A 24,147-nucleotide genomic window follows, 5' to 3' on the forward strand; every position below is an offset into this window, starting at 1 on the left:
CAACAGTTGGTGCTGTCAGTGCCTCTTTCAAAATTCCACCTTCCGTGTTCTGATGCAGCCTACTGACATTCATTGGAAGGTAACAGCTTTTAATCACAGCTGACCAGTACAGCCAGTCATACAGGTGAAAGGCTTTTGGTCCCCTGGGCTACCTAGTACCTGCAGACAGCAGTTCAGAAATCCTCACTCAGACAGCAGTACCTCCCAAAAAGTAAAACCAGCCTTTCCGAAGCGGCAGGAGAAGGGGACAGTTGTCCTGTCCGAGGTACTGAGTGACAAAGCAAAAGGAGAATGAGATTCTCTCAGCTCTCCAGCTATAACTCAGCCATGGAATTCAGTTACCACGTGGAGAACGGTTATAATGCAGATGGGAGTGAAGTGTGTCTCAGTAGTATAGCTAATATCTTGGGCACATCAGGGTTTTAATAAGCTATGGAATTGGGCTGCAGCTTGAATTGTTGTAAGTGGATCTTAATGACTTGGTTGTAGCTGTTGGAGTAGACAGGGCCTTTTAAAGCAGGTGGTAGACCAGCCCTGCTTGAGACCAATGTGAAATGCTCTGAATGGCCTTGAGTAGATGTAGGCTGGATTTCCATATCTTGCTTTTTTCCTCCCCAGGCCTAGAGGGACTGCCATATAAGAGGCAGTAGCCCTATCACAGAGAGAGATGTTGGATGTCCCCATTCAGGGCCAGTGTTAAGTGAGGAATCTAATCTGGACTAGATAAAGCTGCTATGGGACCCGTAACAAAGACAGTCCTCTAGCCCGTGTCACTGGATGCCAGCGTCTTATCATCTGGTTAACCCTTTTCCCAGCCAATAAAGAAAGAAAACAGTAGTTATGTAAACTGAACAAAAGATCATTTATTTAGAAAAGAGAACAGACCAAAGAGAGAGAGAGAGGGAAACACCAATAAAATAGCATAAAACACCCTCATCATTACAATCAGTTCCAAACCAATACCCACATGGATCTATTATTACCCTTCTTCAAAGTTCCAGATAGTTGCCCAGGGCCTCCTACCATTGGACTAGTTTTAAGTCTGTCGGGAGGAGTACTGGGGCAATCCCTCAATGAGTAGATGGTATACTGGTCACTGCTAATTGATGTTGTGAGTGGTGATGTCTTCTGTGGCTAGTCTTGCAGTGTCTGGTGTCCGTTGCTGATGGAAGCCTGCGCCACTCTGCCACTCAGATGGGCAGCACTGTGGAAGGCTTGGTGCTGGCCTTATATTGTCCTTATGGCGGGAAAACTTATGTAACTGAGCCCCTGCAGAGAAACTCCTTAGGAGGCTCTGAGGTAAATCAGAAAAGGCGGGAAAAATCTCCTGTTATCACAATGACTCAGCAAGAATCTGCCCTCCATTTTGGGATTCTGTGTAAAATAAGAGCTCTGTCTGGGACACATGACCATCCTCCATTTTGAGGTATGAACAATTTTAGGTGTTTTGGGGTCTCACTCCCAACACCAGAGATGTGGAGAGTATCCTATCAGGTGCAGCTGGGGTTGGCAAAATACAAAAGAAATAAACATGGAAATTACAGGAAAAAATGGAGCAAGTTACACTTAAGAATTTGTGTAAATTATCCAGTTCTTGAAAGGCCATTATAAATTCTGAACATGAAGATGGCAAGGGTTTGTGATTTCAGCTTGAGCCACTGGCTCTCCCACTAAAATGACTGTGAGCTTGTAAAGCATACTGTTACAGTTTATAGATCCTTGAGTTGCTGTTCCAGGTATCCTCATACAGACACATGTGGATGCCCTAAAATGTCATCATCCATTTTTTGACTGTCAGATTGACCTTTCTGTCTGAGTTCTTATACTGTGGGAGCTAGACTAAGTGATGGACTAGGCCTGTTTCTTTATTATTCATTAATATATGCATGCAGCCCGGCAAGGTGCTGCCTGTTCTCTATTTAAAGATCCTCCTGAAATCTAAGCATGGACAGTACTTCACTGAGTTGGGATTTTAAAAATTGCACTGTTGCTTATTGCAGATGAGATAAGAAATGATGTAAGGATGCCATCAGGCAAGGTTCGTCAATCCTTGGGACCCTCCAAGATGCGTGAAGGGTTCCAGAGCAAAGTTGTGGCTCCTCGTAACCCTAAGCTTGTTAGAGTAGAAGAAAAGGCTGTTACTGTAAGTACTGAGCATGTGACTAGAACATCTGATCAACATCAGTATGGGAAGGGCCCTCACTGTCCCAGTCCCTGCGCCCCTGCATTTCCTATAAAGAGGCATAAGAAGTAATCTATGGGATCCAGGATCAATGGGGTGAGGAAGAAGAAGGAAAGAAAACTGGAGTGGGGGATGCTGATCATCCCTCTCTACAGGCCTTGAAGTAAAGGAGAACCCCAGCAAAACTCAGCGTTTAAATTGGAAGCAAGACCTTAATAAGTGGAGTGATTGGGGTGGTTGGTGTAACAGGAACTTGCTATGCAAGTCATATTTTATGCAAATATTCCTGTTAGACTTCATTCATCCAACCCTGGGAGAATTTGCCTGGTGTAGGGGCTTCTCCAGATGGCATTGAGATACCATACGGCTTGCATTTTCCCCTGCACTGGTCCTTGGGCAATGCCAAGGATGATCTGTGACGCAAGGGAACATGGCCTGAGTGCTACTGCACTCCACCTATTCCTGGCTGTCACAGTAGACTCTAAATCCCTTTTGGCAGCTGGTGTAACTTTTTATAGTCTTCTGACTGCTGTAAATTGTGCCAGGAGTTGAACTCAATCCAGAATAGGGGAACACAGAAATGACCCTGTGAAACCTGTGTCAGTGTCCATTCCACTGCAGGAATGCACTGTGCCACTGATTTCATGTCACACCAAATGATGCTAATCATGTTATATAGGGCTTATAGGGTTGGGACAAACCCCACCCCTTTGTTCATATGTTTAGCGAATGTGTTGAGTTGAGGTGACCAGCACTGAGCACAATGCTAGATTACATCACACAAACAGTTGGAGCTCCATCAAGAAAACTATGAGGTCAAAGCAAGATCAGACAAAAGCTGATTAAAATTAGATGATGTAAACTTGGGCCAAACCTCTTTCCTTGAACTTTCTCTCCATTTCTTTTATGCTTTGCCTTGACAACTTCCTCAGAGAAGCTATCCCTGGCAAGAGCACTGTATAAAATTGTAGCCATGGGATTTTACTCACATCTTCCCCAATCAAGTTATTTGCTTGAGTCAGCAAAGTTAAAGGAACCGCCCGCCACAAACAAATCAAGTTCGTCAGCCAGATGTCATTTCCAATCAGGGCTGACAGACAAATAGGACAGAATCTCTCAAATAGTGCATATGTATTCTTTTCACTATGATTAATTTACCAGTTTTAAATATTTCAGCAGAGAACTTAGTGGAGTTTCAGGACTGTCGTAACATCTGAGAACACAATTTATTCATCAGCTGCACTATAACAATGAAAGTCATTTATGCAGCTCTGGCTCCTGTTGTTTTGAATTGCAGCTGACTCCATCTGCCTTCCTGAGGGAGATGTCTCTTACTACAGAGCAGAAGCTGATGAGTACTCATGAGATGCGGCCACCTCAGATTATTGAGCTTTTAGACATGAGTGAAACTTCCCATCAAAAGGTAGCAGTATTCTGCCTTTCCTTCCAGCTCCCCTTTCCTGTCTATTTTATGTTTGCACAGGCTAAAATATTTAGGGGTAACATAAGAATCTCCTCCTGTTACGTGCTGCTTTTCCTCTCAGCCTCCTCCTCTGTGTGCCAGTGAATGCTCCTGGGCATGCTGAGGGAATAGCGTGAAATAATACAGGTTTGAAAGAACTAACTGTGGTTTAAAACTCACCAGGAAAGATTATGTAACCAAAGTTCTGTCCTCATTTAAATCTTCCAGTGACACCAAGGTAATTGTATAGCATTGTCCTCTGTCATATGTTGTTGAACTCTGAACAGCTGCATTGCTTCTCTAAGTCCCCTTCCTTACTGACAGTAAAACTCCCTGCTCTCTAGTCTCCTGGGCCAGATCTTCAAATGTATTTAAACACCTTACTCTCATAAGACCCTCAAAGGCATATAGGCAGCTAACTTCCATAGACTCTTCAAAGTCATTTAGGTACCTAATTCCTGTACCTTACTCCTATGAACATTGGGTATTTAAATACCTCTTGGGAGCTGGACCGTGATATCTTTACCTCAGAGTGAATGTAGGCTATAAAGTCAATGAACAGCAATCATCCCTACAGTATCTCCATTGGGATCCAGATGTAAATTCATTGATCTCAGTTGTGCCATGTCTCTTTTGGGGAGCATTCTATGCAAGCCTTCTGTAATTGCTCTTGGGGATGGTCTAGATTGCATCCTGTTAAAGAGCAAAGCAGAGCCTGCATTCGTGACTTCATTCCTCTCAGCAATTCTGCATCTACTTACTGAAAGTCTCTTTATATCCTTAGTTTTCTTCAGTTGACCTGGAGCAGAGTTTGTTTCAGCCCTTCCCATCAGAGGTGGTATTTCAGAACTATGCCCCTTGTGAGACCTATGAAATCCCACTGATTCTGAGGAACAATGACAAGGTAAGCGCCATCACTTGAGCCTTTACCAGTCAATAGTGTTTCATTTCTGTAGATTGTGTACTGCACTGATCATCATGTTGTTACCTCAGTGCTGGCATAAAATAAGATGCATTTGATAGCCATAGTTATAAAGTGACTGTAACGTACCAGCTGTATTTCTGCACCTATGTACGTCATGCTTCTGTGTGTAGCACACCGGGTTCTCTGCACCCTAAAACTCTGATTTGTTCACACAAATAGCTTTTGCACACATACCTTGGGTACTTAGATGTTTAACTACTGCAGGGGCAGGCATAACTGGCAGTTGACACTCAGGCTATGTCTAGATTGCAGGCTTCTGTCAGGAGACTGGAGCCATGTCAGGAGCCTTCTGATGGCACCCCAGTCATCCTTGTTCCACAAGGAAGAAGGGATGTGTTGGCAGAGGAGTTTTCTGAACATTTGGCCCTGTGTGGATGGGCCAAATATTGGGAAAGACTCTACCAACAGAACTGTATGCAGGAGATATGCAAATGTGTTGCACAATTTGGATATCTTTTGCTGACAGTGCTTGGCAATCTAGATATAGCCCAAGAAGCTTCATGTAAAGTTGTGAGCCTGAAAAATCAAGCTTTCAGACAAAGTCTAATCTTTCTCATTTGTATAACCTGATTTGTTACCATGTGGTCTTGTGGCAAGTTTGCAGTCTGTCACAGTACAACCTGCTGGTCAATATGGGAACTAGCTCGTCAATCTTCAGATCATCCAATTGCAGTCAGTGTCTCACCTGCTGTTACCCATCTCTCCACCATGTCACATCAGGTCACACATCCCTCCAGAGTCTGGTGTGTGTCCCATTGCAATGCCCACACTTCTAGGGATCCTTCCCTTCCAGGGAACCCTATCAGCCCAAAGGCACCATTTGCCTCAGTGACCCACTGCCATTTGTCATTTAACCCCTTCCATCTGGGGCAAACAGCAATCTGAACTGATCACTTCATCACTGCCAAGGGGGGGGTTGAACCTGCTACCTATTCTTGCCCTGGCTGCTCCTCTGCAGCCGTAGTACTTCACTGGGCCGCTATTGCAGGGCCTCCCCCGGGCTGTATGCTGCTCTGACTTCCCTTGGCTTTCCCTGCCTTTCCCCAGCATGACTCTGTCCGAGGTACCCTCTTGTCAGCAGGCAGCTAAATCCTTCTCAGGCCTGGTCTACACTAGGAGATTAAGTTGAATTTAAGGGTCTAAGTTTGATTTTATGAACTCTCCATGTATGTCCCAGCGCTCAACAGGTCAATTCTGCAGGACTCTAAGGTTGACTGTTGTAATGCTGGTTTCCCCCTGTGAGGGCCAGGCAGTGGCACATGAGACAGTGGGGTGGCATGTCTTGCATGGGGTGAAAGCTTCTTGCCTGCACAGTGTGTAGAAGGAGAGGCTAAAATACCTGAGGTACGTGTTAACATGGCACAGTCAGCTGGAGTGCAGATGCCTTAATATGTGGGATTGACAACACTCTCAAAGTTTTCACTGTCCTCAGCTTTACTATCCTCTACTACTTCCTCAATTTTTCCAGTCTACTCTTCACCAGGCAGACTGGCACATAAATACCTGTCTCTGACAGTGACGTTCATCACAGCATCCTGACTGAGGTGTAGGCTTCGGAAAAATGACCATTTATTTTCAACGACGGGGGGACATTTTTTCCCATAACACACTGGCAAAAAAACCAAAGTGCAACAGGGCTACAGGAACTGTGGGATAGGTGCCCAAAATGCATTGCTGCAACAGTCGAACTTTGATGGTTTAGTGGGGTGCACTAAGTCGACTTTGTGAGCTCGTGTGGACATTCAGCCTCGACTTTATAATATAGTGTTACAAAGTTGAAGTTCACAAATTCCACTTTATTCCCAAGTGCACGTACATGCTCACTCTTCAGAAGGAGTAAAACTAAGCTCCTCCTGTCTAGGAGTCCTTACTATAGGGCCCAGTCCTTAGAGGCTGTCTCTGCCCTCTTCTGATTGGCTCCCAGCCTTCTCTTAGGGATGCTTTTACCCCTTATATACCCATGCAGGGCAACCACCCCATTGCAGACCTAACGGGAGGGCTAAGTTTACTCTGATGCTGTCCCAACAGCTGGAGGAAAGGGAGGGGGAGTGATAGCAGCCTCAGCAGTGCTGCCTGCAGGCTTCATCCTGCTTCTCTGATTGGCCAGAATTCCAGCCAATCAGAGCAGCAGAGGGTGGTGCCTGGGAATGGAGAGAGGAGTGTAGATTTGTGTGGGTCTGGGAACAAGCAGGTAAGCCTGTTGTTGAAACACTGCACTCCTTGACTACTCCTGCACCCCCTCTCGCCCCACCCTGCTCCTGCCCCCTCCTACACCCTTTCTCCCACCCAGACCCCATACCCCTGCCCTCTCTGATGCCTTCCCTTGCCCCATCAAGACTCCTTACCCCTTTCCTACATCTCCCTCCTGCCCAGTGGGAGAAACAGGATGCTTAGAGGTCTGTTCTGGGACCAGTGCTGTTCAGCACAGAATCACAGAAACAGAACTATAGAACTTGAAGGGATCTCAAGAGGTCATTGAGTGTAGTCCCTTGAAATCACAACAGGGCCAAGTGCCATCTAGAACAGGGGCATCCTTTTTTCATCAGGGCAATTTTTCATGTGGTCCAAGGCCCGAACACAAAAGAGCTCCAAACCCACTCCCCCGACAGTCTGCAGACTTAACCCCTCACAGCCCCAAACTGCTGTCCCTCACCCTCAGGCTGATCCCCAAGCTGCCCCCAGACTTAAACCGCACCCCAGCAGCCAGGCACCCTACACCCCACCGCCGGTGACTTACTGGAGCCGCCGTGCTGAGATGCCCAAGCCACACTGAGCTGTCCTAGCCCTGAGCTGTGCTAAGCTGCCCGAGCCCTGCTGCCTGAGCCCCAAACTGCCAAGTCACGCTTGAGCCCTTGGCGCCCCAAGAGCCGCACCACCACCTTTTAAAAATGGTGCAGCACCCAGTTCTCTGGGTCGGATTAAAAGGCTCCATGGTCCAGTCTGGCCTGCAGGCCACATGGTAGACACTACTGATCTAGAATGTCCCTGACAGATGATTGTCTGTGGTTTTTCAAAATCTCCAATGATGGAGATTCCACAATCTCTCTAGGCAATTTATTACAGTGCTTAATCACTCTGACACTTTGAAAGTTTTTCCTGACGTCCAGCCTAAACCTCCCTGGCTTCAGTTTAAGCCCATTGCATCTTCTCCTATCATGATTCACCTGGGGAGGAACCAGTCCACCTCTCTCTGGGACAACTCCATGGTATTACATACCTGACATCTCCCCTACTTCCACACTATTGCCAATAGAAATAGTGCTTGGTTTAACCTGTAATTGGTCCTTCTGAGGCTACCCAGATGTGCTTATGGCTGTGAAGCCTCTCCTTTGCACATGATTGCTATGGACTCTCTCCAGCCTTTCCCTGGGCCTGGAACTGACCCACGGTTTTTAATGTTACTGTTTTGAGTGGTGAGTTGGTAACTAAGGATGCCTATGAAATTTTTGCATTGAAATAACGTCTTATCAATAGGGTGACCATCCATCTCATTTTTACCAGGACAGTCCCTTATTTAAGCTGTCTGTTAAGGATGGCCATACTGGGTCAGACCAAAGGTCCGTCTAGCCCAGTATCCTGTCTGCCGACAGTAGCCAATGCCAGGTGTCCCAGAGGAGGTGAACCGAAGACAATGATCAAGTGATTTGTCTCCTGCCATCCATCTCCCACCTTCGACAAAAGGCTAGTCACCCTACCTTACCCCTTGCTAATAGCCATCTATGGACCTAACCTCCAAATGTTTATCGAGCTCTTTTTTAAACTCTGTTAGAGTCGTGGCCTTCACAGCGTCCTCTGGCAAGGAGTTCCACAGGTTGACTGTGCACTGTGTGGAAAAAAAACTTTCTTTCATTAGTTTTGAACCTGCTACCCATTAATTTCATTTGGTGTCCTCTAGTTCTTATATTATGGGAACAAGTAAATAACTTTTCTGTATTCACTTTCTCCACACCATTCATGATTTTATATACCTCTATCATGTCGCCCCTCAATCTCCTCTTTTCTAGACTGAAAAGTCACAGTCTCTAGCCTCTCCTCATATGGGACCCGTTCCAAACCCTTGATCATTTTAGTTGCCCTTTTCTGAACCTTTTCTAATGCCAGTGTATTTTTTTGAGGTGAGACCACATCTGCACGCAGTACTCAAGATGTGGGTGTACTATATTTTTATATAGGGGAAGTAAGATATTCTTCATCTTATTTTCTATCCCTTTTTTAATAATTCCTAACATCCTATTTGCTTTACTGAGTGCTGCTGCACACTGCGTGGATGTTCTCAGAGAACTATCCACTATAATTCCAAGATCCCTTTCCTGATCTGTTGTATCTAAATTTGCCCCCATCATATTGTATGTATAATTGGGGTTATTTTTCCCAATGTGCATTACCTTACACTTACCCACGTTAAATTTCATTTGCCATTTTTCTGCCCAATCACTCAGTTTGCTGAGATCTTTTTGAAGTTCTTCACAGTCTGCTTTGGTTTTGACTGTCCCGAACAGTTTGGTGTCATCTGCAAACTTTGCCACCTCACTGCTTACCCCTTTCTCTAGATCATTGACGAATAAGTTGAACAAGATTGGTCCCAGGACTGACCCTTGGGGAACGCCACTAGTTACCCGCTTCCGTTGTGAAAATTTACCATTTATTCCTACACTTTGTTTCCTGTTTTTTAACCAGTTTCCAATCCATGAAAGGATCTTTCCTCCTATCCCATGACCACCTAATTTACATAAGAGCCTTTGGTGAGGGACCTTGTCAAAGGCTTTCTGGAAACCTCAGTATATTATGTCTACTGGATCCCCCCGTCCGCATGCTTGTTAACCCCTTCAAAGAACTCTAATAGATTAGTAAGACATGACTTCCCTTTACAGAAACCATGTTGACTTTTGCTCAACAAATCATGTTCTTCTACATGTCTGACAATTTTATTCTTTACTATTAAAACAAAAAGCAGTCAAGTCGCACTTTAAAGACTAGCAAAATGGTTCATTAGGTAAGCTTTCGTGGGGCAGACCCACTTCTTCAGACCATAGCCAGACCACGAAAGCTCACCTAATAAACCATTTTGCTAGTCTTTGAAGTGCTACTTGACTGCTTTTTGTTTTGATAGTGTATAGACTAGCACGGCTTCCTCTTTGTTACTATTCTTTACTATTGTTTCTATTAATTTGCCCGGTACTGACGTTAGACTTACCGGTCTATAATTGCTAGGGTCTCCTTTAGAGCCCTTTTTAAATATTGATGTTATATTAGCTGTCTTCCAATCATTGGGTACTGAAGCTGATTTAAAGGGTAGGTTACAAACCACCGTTAGTAGTTCCGCAATTTCACATTTGAGTTCTTTCAGAACCCTTGGGTGAATACCATCTGGTCCCGGAGACTTGCGACTGTTTAGCTTACCAATTAGTTCCAAAACCTCCTCTAATGACACTTCAATCTGGGACAGTTCCTCAGATTTGTCACTTATAAAAGGTGGCTCAGATTTGGGAATCTCTCTAACATCCTCAGCCGTGAAGACTGAAGAAAGAAATCATTTAGTTTTTCCACAATGGCATTCTCTTCCTTGATTGCTCCTTTTATGTCTCTATCGTCCAGGGGCCCCACTGCTTTTTTAGCAGGCTTCCTGCTATTATGTACTTAAAAAACATTTTACTATTGTTTTTTGAATTTATGGCTAACTGTTCCTCAGAATCTTTTTTGTCTTGTCTTATTACATTTTTACATTTAATTTGGCAGTGTTTATGTTCCTTTCTATTTTGATCACTAGGATTTGACTTCTACTTTTTAAAAGATGCTTTTTTATCTCTCACTGCCTCTTTTACAAGGTTGTTAAGCCACGGGGGCTGTTTTTTAGGTCTCTTACTGTGTTTTGTAATTTGGGGTATACATTTAAGTTGGGCCTCTAATATGGTATCTTTGAAAAGTTTTCATGCAGCTTGCAGGGATTTTACTCTACTCTAGTTACTCTACCTTTTAATTTCTGTTTAACTAACCTCCTCATTTTTGTGTAATTCCCCCTTTTGAAATTAAATGCCAGAGTGTTGGACTGTTGCGGTGTTCTTCCCAACACAGGAATATTAAAAGTTATGATGTTATGGTCACTATTTTCAAGTGGTCCTGTAATAGTTACCTCTTGGACCAGATCCTGTGTTCCACTCAGTACTAAATCAAGAATTGCCTCTCTCTTTGTGGGTTCCTGTACCAGCTGCTCCAAGAAGCAGTCATTTAAGGCATCAAGAAATTTTCTCTCTGAATCCCTTCCTGAGGTGACATGTACCCAGTCAATATGGGGATAATTGAAATCCCCTATTATTACTGAGTTTTTTTTATTTTGATAACCTCTCTAATCTCCCTTAGCATTTTAGCATCACTATCACCGTCCTGGTCAGGGGGTCGATAGTATATCCCTAGTGCTGTATTCACATCAGAGGAAGGAATTGCTATCCATAGTGATTGTATGGAACATATTGATTCATTTAGGATTTTCATTTCATTTGATTCTATATTATCTTTCACATACAGTACCACTCCGCCACCTGCTCGACCCATTCTGTCCTTCTAATATATTTTATATCCTGGTATGATAGTGTCCCACTGATTGTCCTGATTCCACCAGGTTTCCGTGATGCCTATTATGTCAATCTCCTCCTTTGATATAAGGTACTCAAATTCCCCCGTCTTATTAGACAGACCTCTAGCATTTGTGTAAAAGCACTTTAAAAAACTACCACTATTCATATGCCTACCCTTCCCTGACGTATTGGATTCTTTTATATGTGATTTTTTTCTCATCTGATCTGGTCCATACTTTATCATCGCCCTATTTCTCTTTCTGACTGAATTCTAGAGAATCTCTATCAATGGAGTCTCGCCTAAGAGAAGTCTCTGTCCGATCCACATGCTTCTCCGCACCAATTGGCTTTCCCCCATCTCTTAGTTTAAACGCTGGTCTAAGATCTTTTTAATGTTTAATGCCAGCAGCCTGGATCCACCTTGGTTTAGGTGGAGCCCATCCTTCCTGTATAGGCTCCCCCTACCCCAAAAGTGTCCCCAGTTCCTAATAAATCTAAACCCTTCTTCCCTACACCATCGTCTCATCCACGCATTGAGACTCTGAAGTTCTGCCTGCCTACCTGGCCCTGTGTGTGGAAATAGAAGCATTTCTGAGAATGCCACCATAGAGGTCCTGGATTTCAGTCTCCTTCCTAGCAACCTAAATTTGGCCTCCAGGACATCTCTCCTACTCTTCCCTATGTCATTAGTACCTACATGTACCACGACCACCGGCTCCTCCCCACTACTGCATTTTAGTCTCACTGGGTGTCCTGACTTTTTAAAGAAAATAAGCAAGTTGTCACATATTTTGCAGGGCTTCTGTTCTCTGGCACCCTGTGTCTTGGGGTGGCAACCTCTTCATCTAGGGAGCTTCTCCACTGGGTAGCTGCCCTGTTCTCCAGAGCTCTTCACCTTGTGGCAGCAGTTCCTGCTTCAGGGGAGCTCCTCTGTGGGGCAGCTGCCCCATTCCCTGGTGCCCCAAGGTGGCAGCCCCTACTCCTGGCAAACTCCACAATGGGATGATGGCTAGCTTGTTCCCTGGCACACTACACTTAGGGGAGGCAGCTCCTGCTGCCAGGGAGACCCTCCGCAGTTTGGCTGCCTTGTTCCCTGACCTCCCATGCCTCAGGGAGGCAGCTCCCGCTTCATTCCCTGCCCTGCCCTAGGAGTCTTTAGAAGACCATCTGCCAACAGGGGGTTCTGGAGCCCTCATCCTCCACTCCCCTTCATCCCTGGTGCCTTTCCATTGGAGTCTGGAGAGCCCCCATCCCTGGTGCCTCACCCTGGAGCAGCAGACCCCATCTCCAAGGAGCCGGGACATGGGACAGTAGTCCTGCCCCCATCCCCAGAGGCTGGTGTCCCATATTTGCCATAGGGTAATGCGGTCACCCTACTTATTGATCACTAAGAGCAAGTACAGGGACTGGCTCCCCTCTCATGTACACCGTGATAAAATGAAATCAGTGAAATCTCATTTAAATCAGAAATAGGAATAGACTGACTTAATGGCAGCAGTGAATGCCTTTTAACTGCAGGCTTATGAACAGATTTCTGAAGCCCTGCAAGTGTCACACCTTTTCGTGGGGAGTAGCTCTGTTTTACCTTTAGAGTGCTCATGATTGCCAGCACTTCAGCTCTTTCTACAGAGTCTTCCTTTGCTTGAAATAACTTTGTGATCATTTTGAGATTTCGGGGGTGGGGGAGGCAGAGGGGAGAGGGAAGACAGTTGAAAGATCTGAGCCATTTTGAATCACTTATTTATAATCTGGACTGAAAAAGGAGAAAATGAGGAAATGAAATTTAATCAGAGAATAAGCTTGCTTGAAGGAGGTGTGAGCAGGAAAGAATCCAGTGGGAAGAGAGAGTGAGAAAGTGAGCTGAACTAGAAAGTGTTTCAGGAGAGACTGTCATACACCCCAGAGTTTTATTTGACATCTGAACAAGAACAAGAAAGTGTGAAAAGTAATCAGAGATCTGGCTCTGTATGGAAAAGGGAAGTTAATGATGAAACTTCAGGTGCAAGGAGAATGGAAAAGTGTACGGGAAAGAGTAGAAATGAGTAAATCCCTCTCCAGTTCAGTTCTAATTGTAAAAGATGACAAATAAGAGATGACATGAAGCCTGGCTGAGAGTAAAGTCTAAAAAGTAGTAAAAGCAACTGCTATTGTGGAAGTAGTAGGAGGTTGTGGGATGAGTCCTGGGGCAAACTGATGACAGGAATACTAGATGCTGTGAAAGTACTCTTTTGACAAGGGAGGCTAAAGGGAAATAGCACTGGACAGTGTCGCAGGAGAGCAGAAATATGCAGGGAGGAACTTAGGGCTGCATTCACTTTGATAGAGGAAGAACAGTGGAAATATGGCTGAGCCTTAACATGTGGATCCCCAAAACAAAAAGGAAGAAGCTTCTTTGTGTGATCTACAGTATAAATTCCAATTTTACTTGGGTTGATGCTGACTGCGTATGTTTCTCCAACGAACCCTGGCTTAGTGCCCCTTTGCCCACATCTCTACTGCATTCCCCTGTCCCCTTGGGGGACAGGCAGACTGTTGTAACAGCAGTGCTTCAGAGTCATAGAATCATAGAATCCTAGGGCTGGAAGGGACCTTAGGAAGTCATCTAGCCCAGCCCCCTGCCTAAAGCAGGAGCAACCATAACTAAATCACCCCAGTCAGGACTTTGTCAAGACAAGACTAAAAAACCTCTGGGGATGGAGATTTCACCACCTTTCTTGGTAACACATTCCAGTGCTTCATCACTCTCCTGGTGAAATAGTTTTTCCTAATATCCAACGTACACCTCTCCCTGTGTAACTTCAGAATGATATAGATGGGGAAGCAAATGATGTTCATTTTTGCCAAATACTAGCCAGCAGACAAAAAGTTAACTCTTCTTTTTAAGTGAAAAAGAATGTTTGCACACACATTTCAGCAGCACCTAGCAAAATGAATAAACTTGTACTGTTGCAACTGGGTGTTATGGGAAGGAGGGGGAGAGAGACTGTGTAAGTGACAGTTATGTGAATTGTTGCTGTTACTAAATTAATCTGTTCTGGAAGCTGTTGAGACTTTAGCCATTGCACTGCCTTGTGGGTTATTCTGGGAAGGAGCAAGGCTAAGGGAGTAAACCCTGACACAAAAACTGGAAGGGAGTCCTCAGGCAGTTCTGTGCTAACTTCTGGCATTGACCCGGCAATTTCTGCAGCTGAGCTGGTACCAGAAGTAGAGGTTATCCTCTCCTTTGGACCATATCAGTAAAGCCAAGAGGGGAACACTGATGTCTGGGGAGCCCAGGGTCCCAAAAAATTGCCCAGGCTCGCGCCTGGAGAGGTACTCCAGCATTGCTTAACAGTGTTGAACCAACACAGGAGGTAACAGGTGCAACATGGACCCTGATGCATTATGTAGTGTTAACAGTCTTGAAGAAGACTCCATACTTATTTCTGCTGTATTTTAATATCGCAAGGATGTTGGTAATAACCCCCAAAGGTGCCCTTACATTTTAATTTGACTGTTTTTGTATATAGCTTTCATTGTATCAGAGTAAAACAGACTTCAGCAGTTAGTTTAGAATTTTCTGTTTTCAGATCTCTGAACAGAATGCACTTGTGATTGCAGCTGTTGTGCTGTGCTTTGTGAAAATCAAGTTAAAGGCATCAACTATTCTGAATGTGGCCTCTCTAATCTTTCAAACACAGAGGTGGAATTATTTAGTTCATTTTTATTGCTGTTGTGTATACATGGTGAAAATGTTTCTCCACCCACTGCCTGCTTTCTTTTCCTGCAGCTCTTTCTGAGGATTGGTTAGAGACACTTTCATTTTTGTTGTGACAAATACTTACGTGAATTTATTCTGTTACAGAATAGTTGACACAGGACTCTTGTGTGCAACTTACTTCCATGAGATATAAGTTGAATGATTCAGAATCACCTGCATTTACAGTGATAATGACTGTCAGTGACTGGCTACTGCCCCGGTCACATGTGGAAATCCCTATGTTCTTAAGCATGCCCTGGATTCTGTTATGTATTTATGAAGCTCTCCTAGCTTATAAATTAAAATTTCATTTGAGTTTCTCTCAGTGGTAGATTTCATGCTTTAGCTTAATGCACTGGTACCAGTAAATCTCTGTTTGTTTTTTATTTGCTTCCAGTATCATGAGGGTCAGGTCTCTTTGCAAAATGTCATGCATGATTCCTGTGTGTTAACAAGATACTTGGGAACCTGGCTTCACTCAGCTTTAACAGCCATCTGACTATTAACTCACCAACAAGCAGAATATTCTGAAAGAAGTCATGCTAGTATTTAATGACGACACTGGAATACAAGTCAATGATGGTAACATAGCGTGAGGCAGAAAACATACTAAGTTAGCATTCCCGCTAAAGAACAGAAGTAACATGTGGACATGCCTAAGGAGAAATGGAGTAACCACAACCTTTCTTTGGACAGCCAATAACTCTGCTTCTGGCTTCCCTTCCTTTGGGTCTTTGTGACTCTTCTCTGATTCTCTTCAGCTGCTCTTTTCAGCTGTTAAGTGGCTCTTCCTCCATCTCTTCTGATATTTGTGAGTGCCTTCCGGAGACTCTCTTGCTCCCTTCTTTCTCCTTCTGCTCCTTCTCCCCAGATGAATTCCTTTGTTCTCACAACTACAGTTACAGGCTGTGTCTACACTAGAGAGTTTTATCAACAACTGGGGTTTTGTTGACAAAACTCTCAGAGCATCTATGCACAAAAAGCACGATGAGGAATAATGCCTTTGTTGACAGTTTCTGTTGACAAAAAAAAAAAAAAAGTAGATGCTCCAGGGGGCCTTCTGTCAACGGACAGGGCTTCTGGTTCACGAGGCAGCCCCGTTTGCTGAGCCTTCCGATTGGTCTTTCTGTTGAGAGAGCAGCCAGGCAGTCTGGCCACTCTCTGTTGAAAAAGTGAATTGCTCTTTCGATCTGCTTTCGTGTGTGGACGTGATCTGACAACAGAAGTTTTGCTAGGGGATCTCTTCCGACAGTACCTTCTGTCGTCAGATCGCTGTGGTGTAAACCTAGCCACTTATGGGTATGCTGAGGACTCCTTAATCAGCTACTTACTTTTGCTTGCCCAGCTGCCTGTGTTGCCTCTTGCTTTGGAACTGCAAAAGTGAGACTCCACTGCACCTACCTTTCCCCCTAAGAGAGGGTGAGAGAACAAAAATATGAGACAAGTGTTAATCATATTGCTTAATGCACTTCTGGAAGGTGTCCTCCTCTGGCTACCTGTTTTTTAACTCTGTGACCAGTTTTCCCTCTATTTTTAACATCCATGTGCAGAATAAATTTTATTTTGTGCACTGAGTCACGTGTGGATGTGCATCACATGCTGCTGACTCTGCTAATCAGCTGTGTGGCATTTGAATCTCCCCTGGCTGGCTTTCCAAGCACTGTGACCCTCACTCCAGTCCCTGGCTTATCATTTGTTGCCCCCCAGGATAGTTCGAAGTTTGGTCTGGTAGCTCATCTTCTTAGGCTGGGGGAGAGGAGTTTAGATGTCGGTAGTCTCACACACACCCATCCCAAGATGTCAGTACCTTCAGAAGGTACTGGAAGTTGCTTGGGTATTATGGTGATGAGACCAGTATAAGAGTCTACATAGAATGTCCCACTGCAACTCAAGCTCAACACAGTACAAAATGCTAGGTGTCCCCATTTTCCCTGTAGTAAACTGATTGCACTTACTCTTAAGGAGCACTTCTAACTTTAGATCATAAAGTGCTTTACAAAGGTGGCCGATGATCAGTATTCCCCTTGGATAACTAGGACAGATTATTTCTCTCTGCCCTTCCATGCAGGTAGCATAACTTTGTTATGTGTCTCCTACAGATTCCCCGGCTGGTGAAAGTCATCCTGGAGAGTTCTCCTTACTTCAGAGTGATCAGTCCCAATGATATGGGTCATAAAGTGGCACCGGGCATGGCATCTACCTTCCGAATCCTCTTCACTCCTGAGGAGAACAAGGTAACACCACCACCCTTAAGGGGATCATGCCTTTAAACACTGAAGAAGCACACAAGGGGCTAGATATTAGCCAATAAAACAGGTATCAATACAAAGTAACCTTTCTAACTTCAGTGGAGGTACTCTGGACCCAGCCTACTGCCATAGCAGTAGATCACCCATTGCTCCTTGGAAAAGCGGATCCTTTAACAGAGTAGCTATTTGCAGTGTTCTTTTCATCCTTCAACACCCAATGGATTAAGGATCTAACCCAAGGGTTTTCCAACTGGGATTGTGACTCCTTAGGGGATTATGAGGTTACTAGGTGGAGGTGGATCATGAGTCAACAGCATTTATAATAGTGTTAAGTGTAAAAAAGATGTTTTTAATTTATAAGGTGTGGGGCACAATCAGAGGCTTGTTGAGTAAAAGCAGTCTCCAATGCAGGCGTTTGAGAACTGCTGGACTGTAACTCCTATCAGAGAACCTCTCAAGCTTCTTTGGTCTGATAGGTTATGCATCATACTATCAAACATAAGGCTTTCTGAATGGCTGTATGTGGTTTTACTTACTGAGTCAACTATGAGAACCAAGGTCTAAACTTTCAAATGTGATCAGTGATCTTTGGGAGCCTAACATGGGACCCTCGAATGAGACCTGATTTCCAGCGCAGGGGTGCTCAGCAGTTTCTAAAAGGCCATTGGTCACCTCGAGGTGTCTCAGGCTGGACATCCAAAAATGGAAATGCTTTTTATAGTTCTTTAGACCAAAATCTTTTTTAATCAACTTCTCTATGACTTGATCACAGTTCACTTGCCAGAGTTTGAGAACCACTGTTTTAGACTGACCAGCTAGAGACAGTGGTGAATTCTGAGATGATACTGGTATTTGATAGGCCACAGTTGGAAATACATTGCTGCTGCTTACTTCTCCTTTTTTATATGGGATCTGTATGTCTGAGTGGGAATACACATATATAGATGTTCATTTATACCTGTAGGAATGCAATAGATTAGGGAACTCTATTTTCCATCTGTCCCCTATAGCAGCCCTTCCCCTTTCCTAAGGCCTGGGGAAATGGAGATGATTCCTAAAAACTCTGTTTTTAGGCCTGATGATATACTGTCCTTGCCATGATTTGCTTGCCTATATTCCATCTGTCTGTCAGGAAAGGGAGAGCTAGTGTCTGAGAGCCAGCCAGGCACAGACAAACTGAGCTCTAGGTGTTCTTACTTAAGAAGTAGCTCAGTGGGCTGCAAAGTGCCAGGTGCCCCAAAGGGAAGGAACAGAACAGGTAATCATGAAGTGATCCACCCCCTATTTCCCATTCCCAGTCCTGACAAAGAGAGGCTAGGGACACCATTTCTCCCTGTGCTGGCTGACAGCTAAAAATCAGCTTCCTCCAGCAGAATGGAGAATTTATTGAAAGTAATTCATGTTTGCAATAAAACGTCATTGCTATGGGGAAGATTTGCAAGACTGCCCAAGTTACTTAGGCTCCTAAGGCAGTCTTGCAGGTAGAAGGGACCTATATTATTTACAGCTTTATAAATCAGACCCATAGCCTTAAATTCCTACAGTATATAGCCCAGTTCACCAGGTCTGAATGTTAAGAATATGAAAAATGGCTCCTCAGAGGAATATTTTGAAAGCAGCCCTCACTGTGCAGTTGTGTGCATGCAGCATAACACTGATGCACTCATGCTAGGCTTTCTACATGCTACTGTATGGCCCATTTCTGCATTCCTAGTTGATCTGATGGGAGCAGGATCATGCCATGAGAATCTTTTTTTTTTTAAATAGGGGGAACTTCTTGATGCTGAAATACTCTAGTAAATCAATATGTAAGTGTGAGCGGTTCGCACCTAGGCCCAGCTGGTCTAGTAGTTAGGCCCCTGGCCAGGGCCTGTTGGTTGGATCCACAGCCCCACCCAAGCATTGATGGGTTGAGTTTGGGGTGTGGCCCTGAAAACCTAGTTCCCCCTTTTGTCAAGCGAGGAGTTCCCCAGGGAGGGGCTCCCTGCAGTACCTTGGGGAGGGTCCTGGGCTGCACCCTCCAACGGCCAACTGGGTGGCAGCTCTGGCCTGGGGCTTCCTGCCTCTTTGCTGGTCAGCCCCAAAGGGAGCTGGCTTCCCTCTCTTTATACCCCTCCAGGCCTGACACTGGCCACAGGTGAACCAGGGTGGGGCTGATTGGGCTAACAGGCCTTGTTTAACCCCTGCCTTGCCTGGGCTCCCTTTCACACTCTTACAGTAAGTTATATCACTAGGGGGAAAATGTGTGACTATATAACATGTAAGTACATTTTGTCCTAGGAGCATAACTTACATACTGCTTTACTGGGAAAATTCACCATCAAGAAATTTATATATATGGGGTCAGGCCAGATGGCTATGTGAAAGTAACAGAAAGCAGGTATATTAGCCCAGGTTAAACAAGGCCCTGTCTCCAAGTACCCAAATGTGGTCTACTCTGGGCTAATTAAGATATCTGGCATCAATGAAGAACCCACGTTAACCAGTGGAGACAGGTTAATTAAGACACCTGGAGGCAATCTAGAACCTGGTAGAACTGGTTGGGACAGTGAAGATCCATGGACCCAATCAAAGGCTGGCTGGAACTTGTTAAAAGCCTATCTTTTAGTTCATTTTAGTGGCATGCCAGGAGTGGTGGGAACAGAGCATGCTGTAGGAAAGCAGGAGCTGTAGACATGCTGTCAGGTGCCATGAAAGAGCCCTGCAGGTACAGGGGAAAGGGTCAGGGAGAGCCCTGCTGGGGAACAGACCCTTTGTGCCCCAGAAGTCTGAGGGAGAAAAACGCTTCCCAGAATCGGGGGGAGAGAGAATTAAAAAATATAGACTTTTGCCTCAATGTCCAGTGAGGCCACTAAAAACTAAGAGCCTCCCACTTTTCCCTGCTATGCCAGTGATGAGAGAGGCTAAGTCGGACTATGGCCTACCCCTGAACTAAAGGGATTAGACTAAGGGCTTTAGTGAGTCACTGAAGTGAGCAATTAGACAGTGAGTTGCCATTTTCCCCAGATAGGGAGAGCTACTATTCCAACTATCACTATCCAGAAGAGGAGGACACGCTGTGTTTCATTAAGACAGGGCTAGGCAACATATGGCCCTTGGGATGGATATGGTATGCCAAGCCATTGGATCCAGCCTGTGGCCCAGTGTGAGTCTCAGCCAGGCTCTCTTCCTGCCCTGCCCACACCCCACTCAGAAAAGCCAGCTGTGATGGCCATGTGCTTCTGTGAACACTGAAGCCTGGGGTAGGGAAGGAGAGGAGAGCAGAGCATCAGGTTGGATAAGGGCTTGTGCATTCTAAATAAAAGGATTTTGGACTCTTTCAGTGGCTGGAATGCTACTTGGCACGTGGCTTCTTACTGAGAAATAAGCATTTTCATATTATCTCTTAGCCTTGTGGGTCTGCCACTAAATTGGGCTGTCAGGTAATAAATAGCTCTTACTGTATGTATCTCTTCAGTTCTTTGCATTTGCTTTATAAATATGAAATGTAAATCTTTCCACTGGGCAACAATTCCATTTTGTTACTCTAGCTGCTTTTAATTTGCACTGTTAGGTTTTATGGTTCTGTTTGTTTAAAGTGGGTGTTTTCATGTGGTAATGTGCTCCAAGGTCTCTTCTCTTCTATCTGATAGGAGCTTTCTAATTGGAAGTCTTTGCTGAGGTGATGGAGGAATAAACAACGGACATGAATCTTCCTATTTTGTGTGTCCTTCTGGATTATTAATAGCCTATTATAAAGGAAAGTGAAAGAGATAGCAAGAGTCATATAAAACTATTTTACCCACAGTTTAGTCAGTCTTCCACCTCCTTTGCACCATGGTAATGCCACATTTTCAGGCAATACCAGCCTAGATGGGAGAGTCTGCAAAATTCATTACTGCTGCTAAGTGGAGACTGAAGTGATGCTTGTTGATTAGTATGAGTTATGACAGGATGATGAGTTATTGTACTAGCAGAATTATGTCCTTTTAAAATTCAGTCCAGCTTGTTAGAGATGTTCCATAGCATATCGAAGTCATTTCTACTATGTCTTCAGGGGCAGGATTCCTGGGGGAAGCATTTATGCTCATTTCGAAGAATGTCTTTCTGAAAAATTGAGTTGGGACCAAATTATTCCCCTATCAAGGATAAGGGAAACCTAGCCCCCAGCTGCAAAACCATGGAAGATCAGGGTTGGAAGAGACAGTTAGTATTAGGTGAAGAAGATATTTGCAGTTGCTTGTTTTTGATATGTGCATTTTTACGACGTTACCATTGCAGGAACATCAGTTCTGTTTTTGAATATGTCTCTATAAAGGAGATTGATCATAAATCATAGTAGTTTATCATACTGATGTGGTGTGTTATTTTTCCTGTAGGATTACATCCATCAGGTAATCTGCATCACGGAAAGAGAAAAGTTTATTGTGCCTATCCGAGGTATAGGGGCTCGGGCAATATTGGACTTCCCTGACCAACTGTACTTCTCTACCTGCCCTGTCAAGTACAGCACTCAGAAAACTCTGCTGGTTTGCAACATTGGCAATAGAAAGGCCCACTACACAATGAGCATTCAGAGGTAAGGGGGGCTTTGACCGATCTTCATGTGCTGGAGGGTGTGTTTAGCGTAAGAGAGCAAAGAGGAACAGAACTGTCTGACAACATGCATGTTGCAGCATGTCCTGCAGACTAGTGGAGGCTTAGACTGTGCGAGCTTTTTACTCTTGCTTTGTTGGTACCAGTGATGGGGGAAAGAAGTGTCTGTCTGTGCCTCCAGGCCTTGTACGTGATGGGTAACAGAGTTGCTGTTGTGTGTGCTCTATGGAAATACCTTGCACCAAAACTTTCAGATTTAAAGGCAAAAAACCTTATGGCAGCACTGTAGTTAAAGATTCAAGTAGGGTAATGGCAGAAAGACTTAGGTACCATTCTAGAACATATGGGGAAGTAGCTGCTGTCAGTTGTTGGCTGCATATGTGTTCTTGCTGTGTGCTGCACAGGCTCTAGCTAAGTAGCCAGTACAGCAGACACTAGACAGACTGCCTAAAAAGATCAGACTTCGTTCAGTAGTGTCCTGAGCATGGTCCTAGTATCATGGCTCAATGGTTATGGTATCCTAACACGTGTATGCTCATTCCATGGAATTGCCCAGTGAATGGAGAGGCTTTGCATTCCCCCTTTGCTCCCTCTGCAACCCAAGGACACCAATACAAAAAGGATATGTATTCCCCCTCTGATGTGGTTGGTTGTCCTGTACCTTGCACCTGTTGGTTTGATCAGTGCATGTCTACCCATCACGAAGTCATGCTGACCTTATCCGTAAGGCTATGTCTAAACTGCAGGCTTCCGTTAGGAGACCAGAGATCTCTTGGCAGAAGTCTGCCACGTCGGGAGCATTCTGCCAACGTCCTGGTCTTCCTCATTCTGTGAGGAAGAACGGATTTCTCAGAAAAGGGGGTTTCCTGACGTTTGGCCCTGGGTGGACCTACATCATAGTAGTCATTTGAGGAGTGAGAGCTTTGCAGAAAATTGGGGTTAGTGAGCTTGATTCTGATCTTACAAACCCTGAATTAAGCACCTCCTAAGGAAAACAGGCATAACCAAGGAGAACAAGGCCTAATCTAGGGGTGGGTAACCTAGACCAGGTGCCATTGACCCACAGAGGTGGATCATGACTGAAGATAAACAAACAAAGAGGTACTCCCCTCATTCCCCTTGTGCACCAACCCCAGAGCCCATAGGGGAGTCCGGGATAGTAGATTTTGTGGCCCTCCTTAGGCTTGGAGGGGTGCAAAACTAGTGGTCAGTGCAGGAGGGGGCTGCCACATGGTGTGGAATCTGGGTGGGAGAGAGGATGCAGGAGTGAGCTGGAAGCTTGGGAGGATCTGAGAGTGTAGTAGGGTACAGGAGCAGGCTGGAGTGGGGTCTGTGTGGGGAGAGGGTGCAGCAGTGGACTGGGAGTGATGGAAGGGGATACAGGTGTGGTCCAGGAGGAGAGTGCTTACCTGACACCACCCTCTGCTGCTCTGATTGGCTGGAATTGCAGCCAATCAAAGCAGCAGAGAGAAAAGTCCCTCCAGGCAACATAATGCTTCTGTTCCCCCCCACAGGTGGGGGATTGGGAGGGGAAGTGGTGGCATGTGGAGCCACTTCCTATTCCTGCCAGGCACAGCCTGTGGGTCAGATCTGGCCCAGGTTTGCCTAATTCTGGCCGGCACAGTCCAAATCTTGCACTGGGCCTGATGATGGTGAGGGGAGTCCCAAGCCTGGCGGACTGGATCCAGGCAAGCAGTGGGCACCGATTCTTGTCACTGAAAAAGAATTAGAAATTCAGCTAGCTTTATCCTTTTACCTCATAAATTTATTATTTCTACCTTTTTACCCTATTTATGAAGGGAAAAAAAGCAGCAGCTGCCATGGTTCTGTGGCGTTAGGTTTTTTTTTTCTCTTCCATCAACATGCTGGGTTCTCCCGGAATGAAGAGCTGCGACTCATGTAGAGACTCTATGCCCATTTCCGATGGGCATGCCTCCTGTGTAAAATGCCTCAGAGTCTCACTCAATGAACAAGTGCCCTCATTGCCAGAATTTGTTGTTAAGGGCGAGAAAGGACCATGAAGCTTGGCTCAAGCCAGTGCTCTGTGAAAAGTCTCTTGTGCAGGGACAAACCAAAATAGATGCAGTTGCAGCACAAGCCCTGTGACAGGGCAGATTCATCCCCCTGCAAAGGCTCACAAGTCACAAAGGCTTCACTGGCACGCTCTCGCTCGGCATTGCCCAGAGCCTTGTGTTCCCCAGTGCCATCTGTATCTGGTGCCATGGGAAAACACACAGGTCCACCTCAGCCAGAAAAGCTGAGGCAGAGACTCAAAAAGCCAGCACCACAACACAGAAAGGTGATGCATGTGGCACCTACAGAAAACTCTTCAGACTGACACAGGAGCACTAGCTTCTTCATCATGCTCCATAATGCAAGGCAC

At 45.0% G+C, this 24,147-nt stretch overlaps 1 protein-coding gene across 6 annotated transcripts in view; it reads left to right on the top strand.

The window, feature by feature from the left end:
- Positions 1-2,023: 2,023 nt before the first annotated feature.
- The window catches only part of HYDIN (HYDIN axonemal central pair apparatus protein), a 286,881-nt gene continuing 264,757 nt past the window's right edge, over positions 2,024-24,147 (top strand). For all 6 annotated transcript variants that reach the window (XR_012647429.1, XR_012647430.1, XM_075008458.1 and 3 more), the window contains exons 1-5: positions 2,024-2,143; positions 3,480-3,605; positions 4,429-4,548; positions 17,040-17,174; positions 21,548-21,747. Coding sequence is in view for 4 of the 6 variants with exons in the window: in XM_075008458.1 (XP_074864559.1) it covers positions 2,024-2,143; positions 3,480-3,605; positions 4,429-4,548; positions 17,040-17,174; positions 21,548-21,747 (701 nt within the window). In the remaining 2 variants the exon portion in view is untranslated. The remainder of the gene's footprint in view (positions 2,144-3,479; positions 3,606-4,428; positions 4,549-17,039; positions 17,175-21,547; positions 21,748-24,147) is intronic.

This window comes from Carettochelys insculpta, chromosome 14 (assembly GCF_033958435.1).
Source record: "Carettochelys insculpta isolate YL-2023 chromosome 14, ASM3395843v1, whole genome shotgun sequence".
Lineage (NCBI taxonomy): Eukaryota > Metazoa > Chordata > Testudines > Carettochelyidae > Carettochelys > Carettochelys insculpta.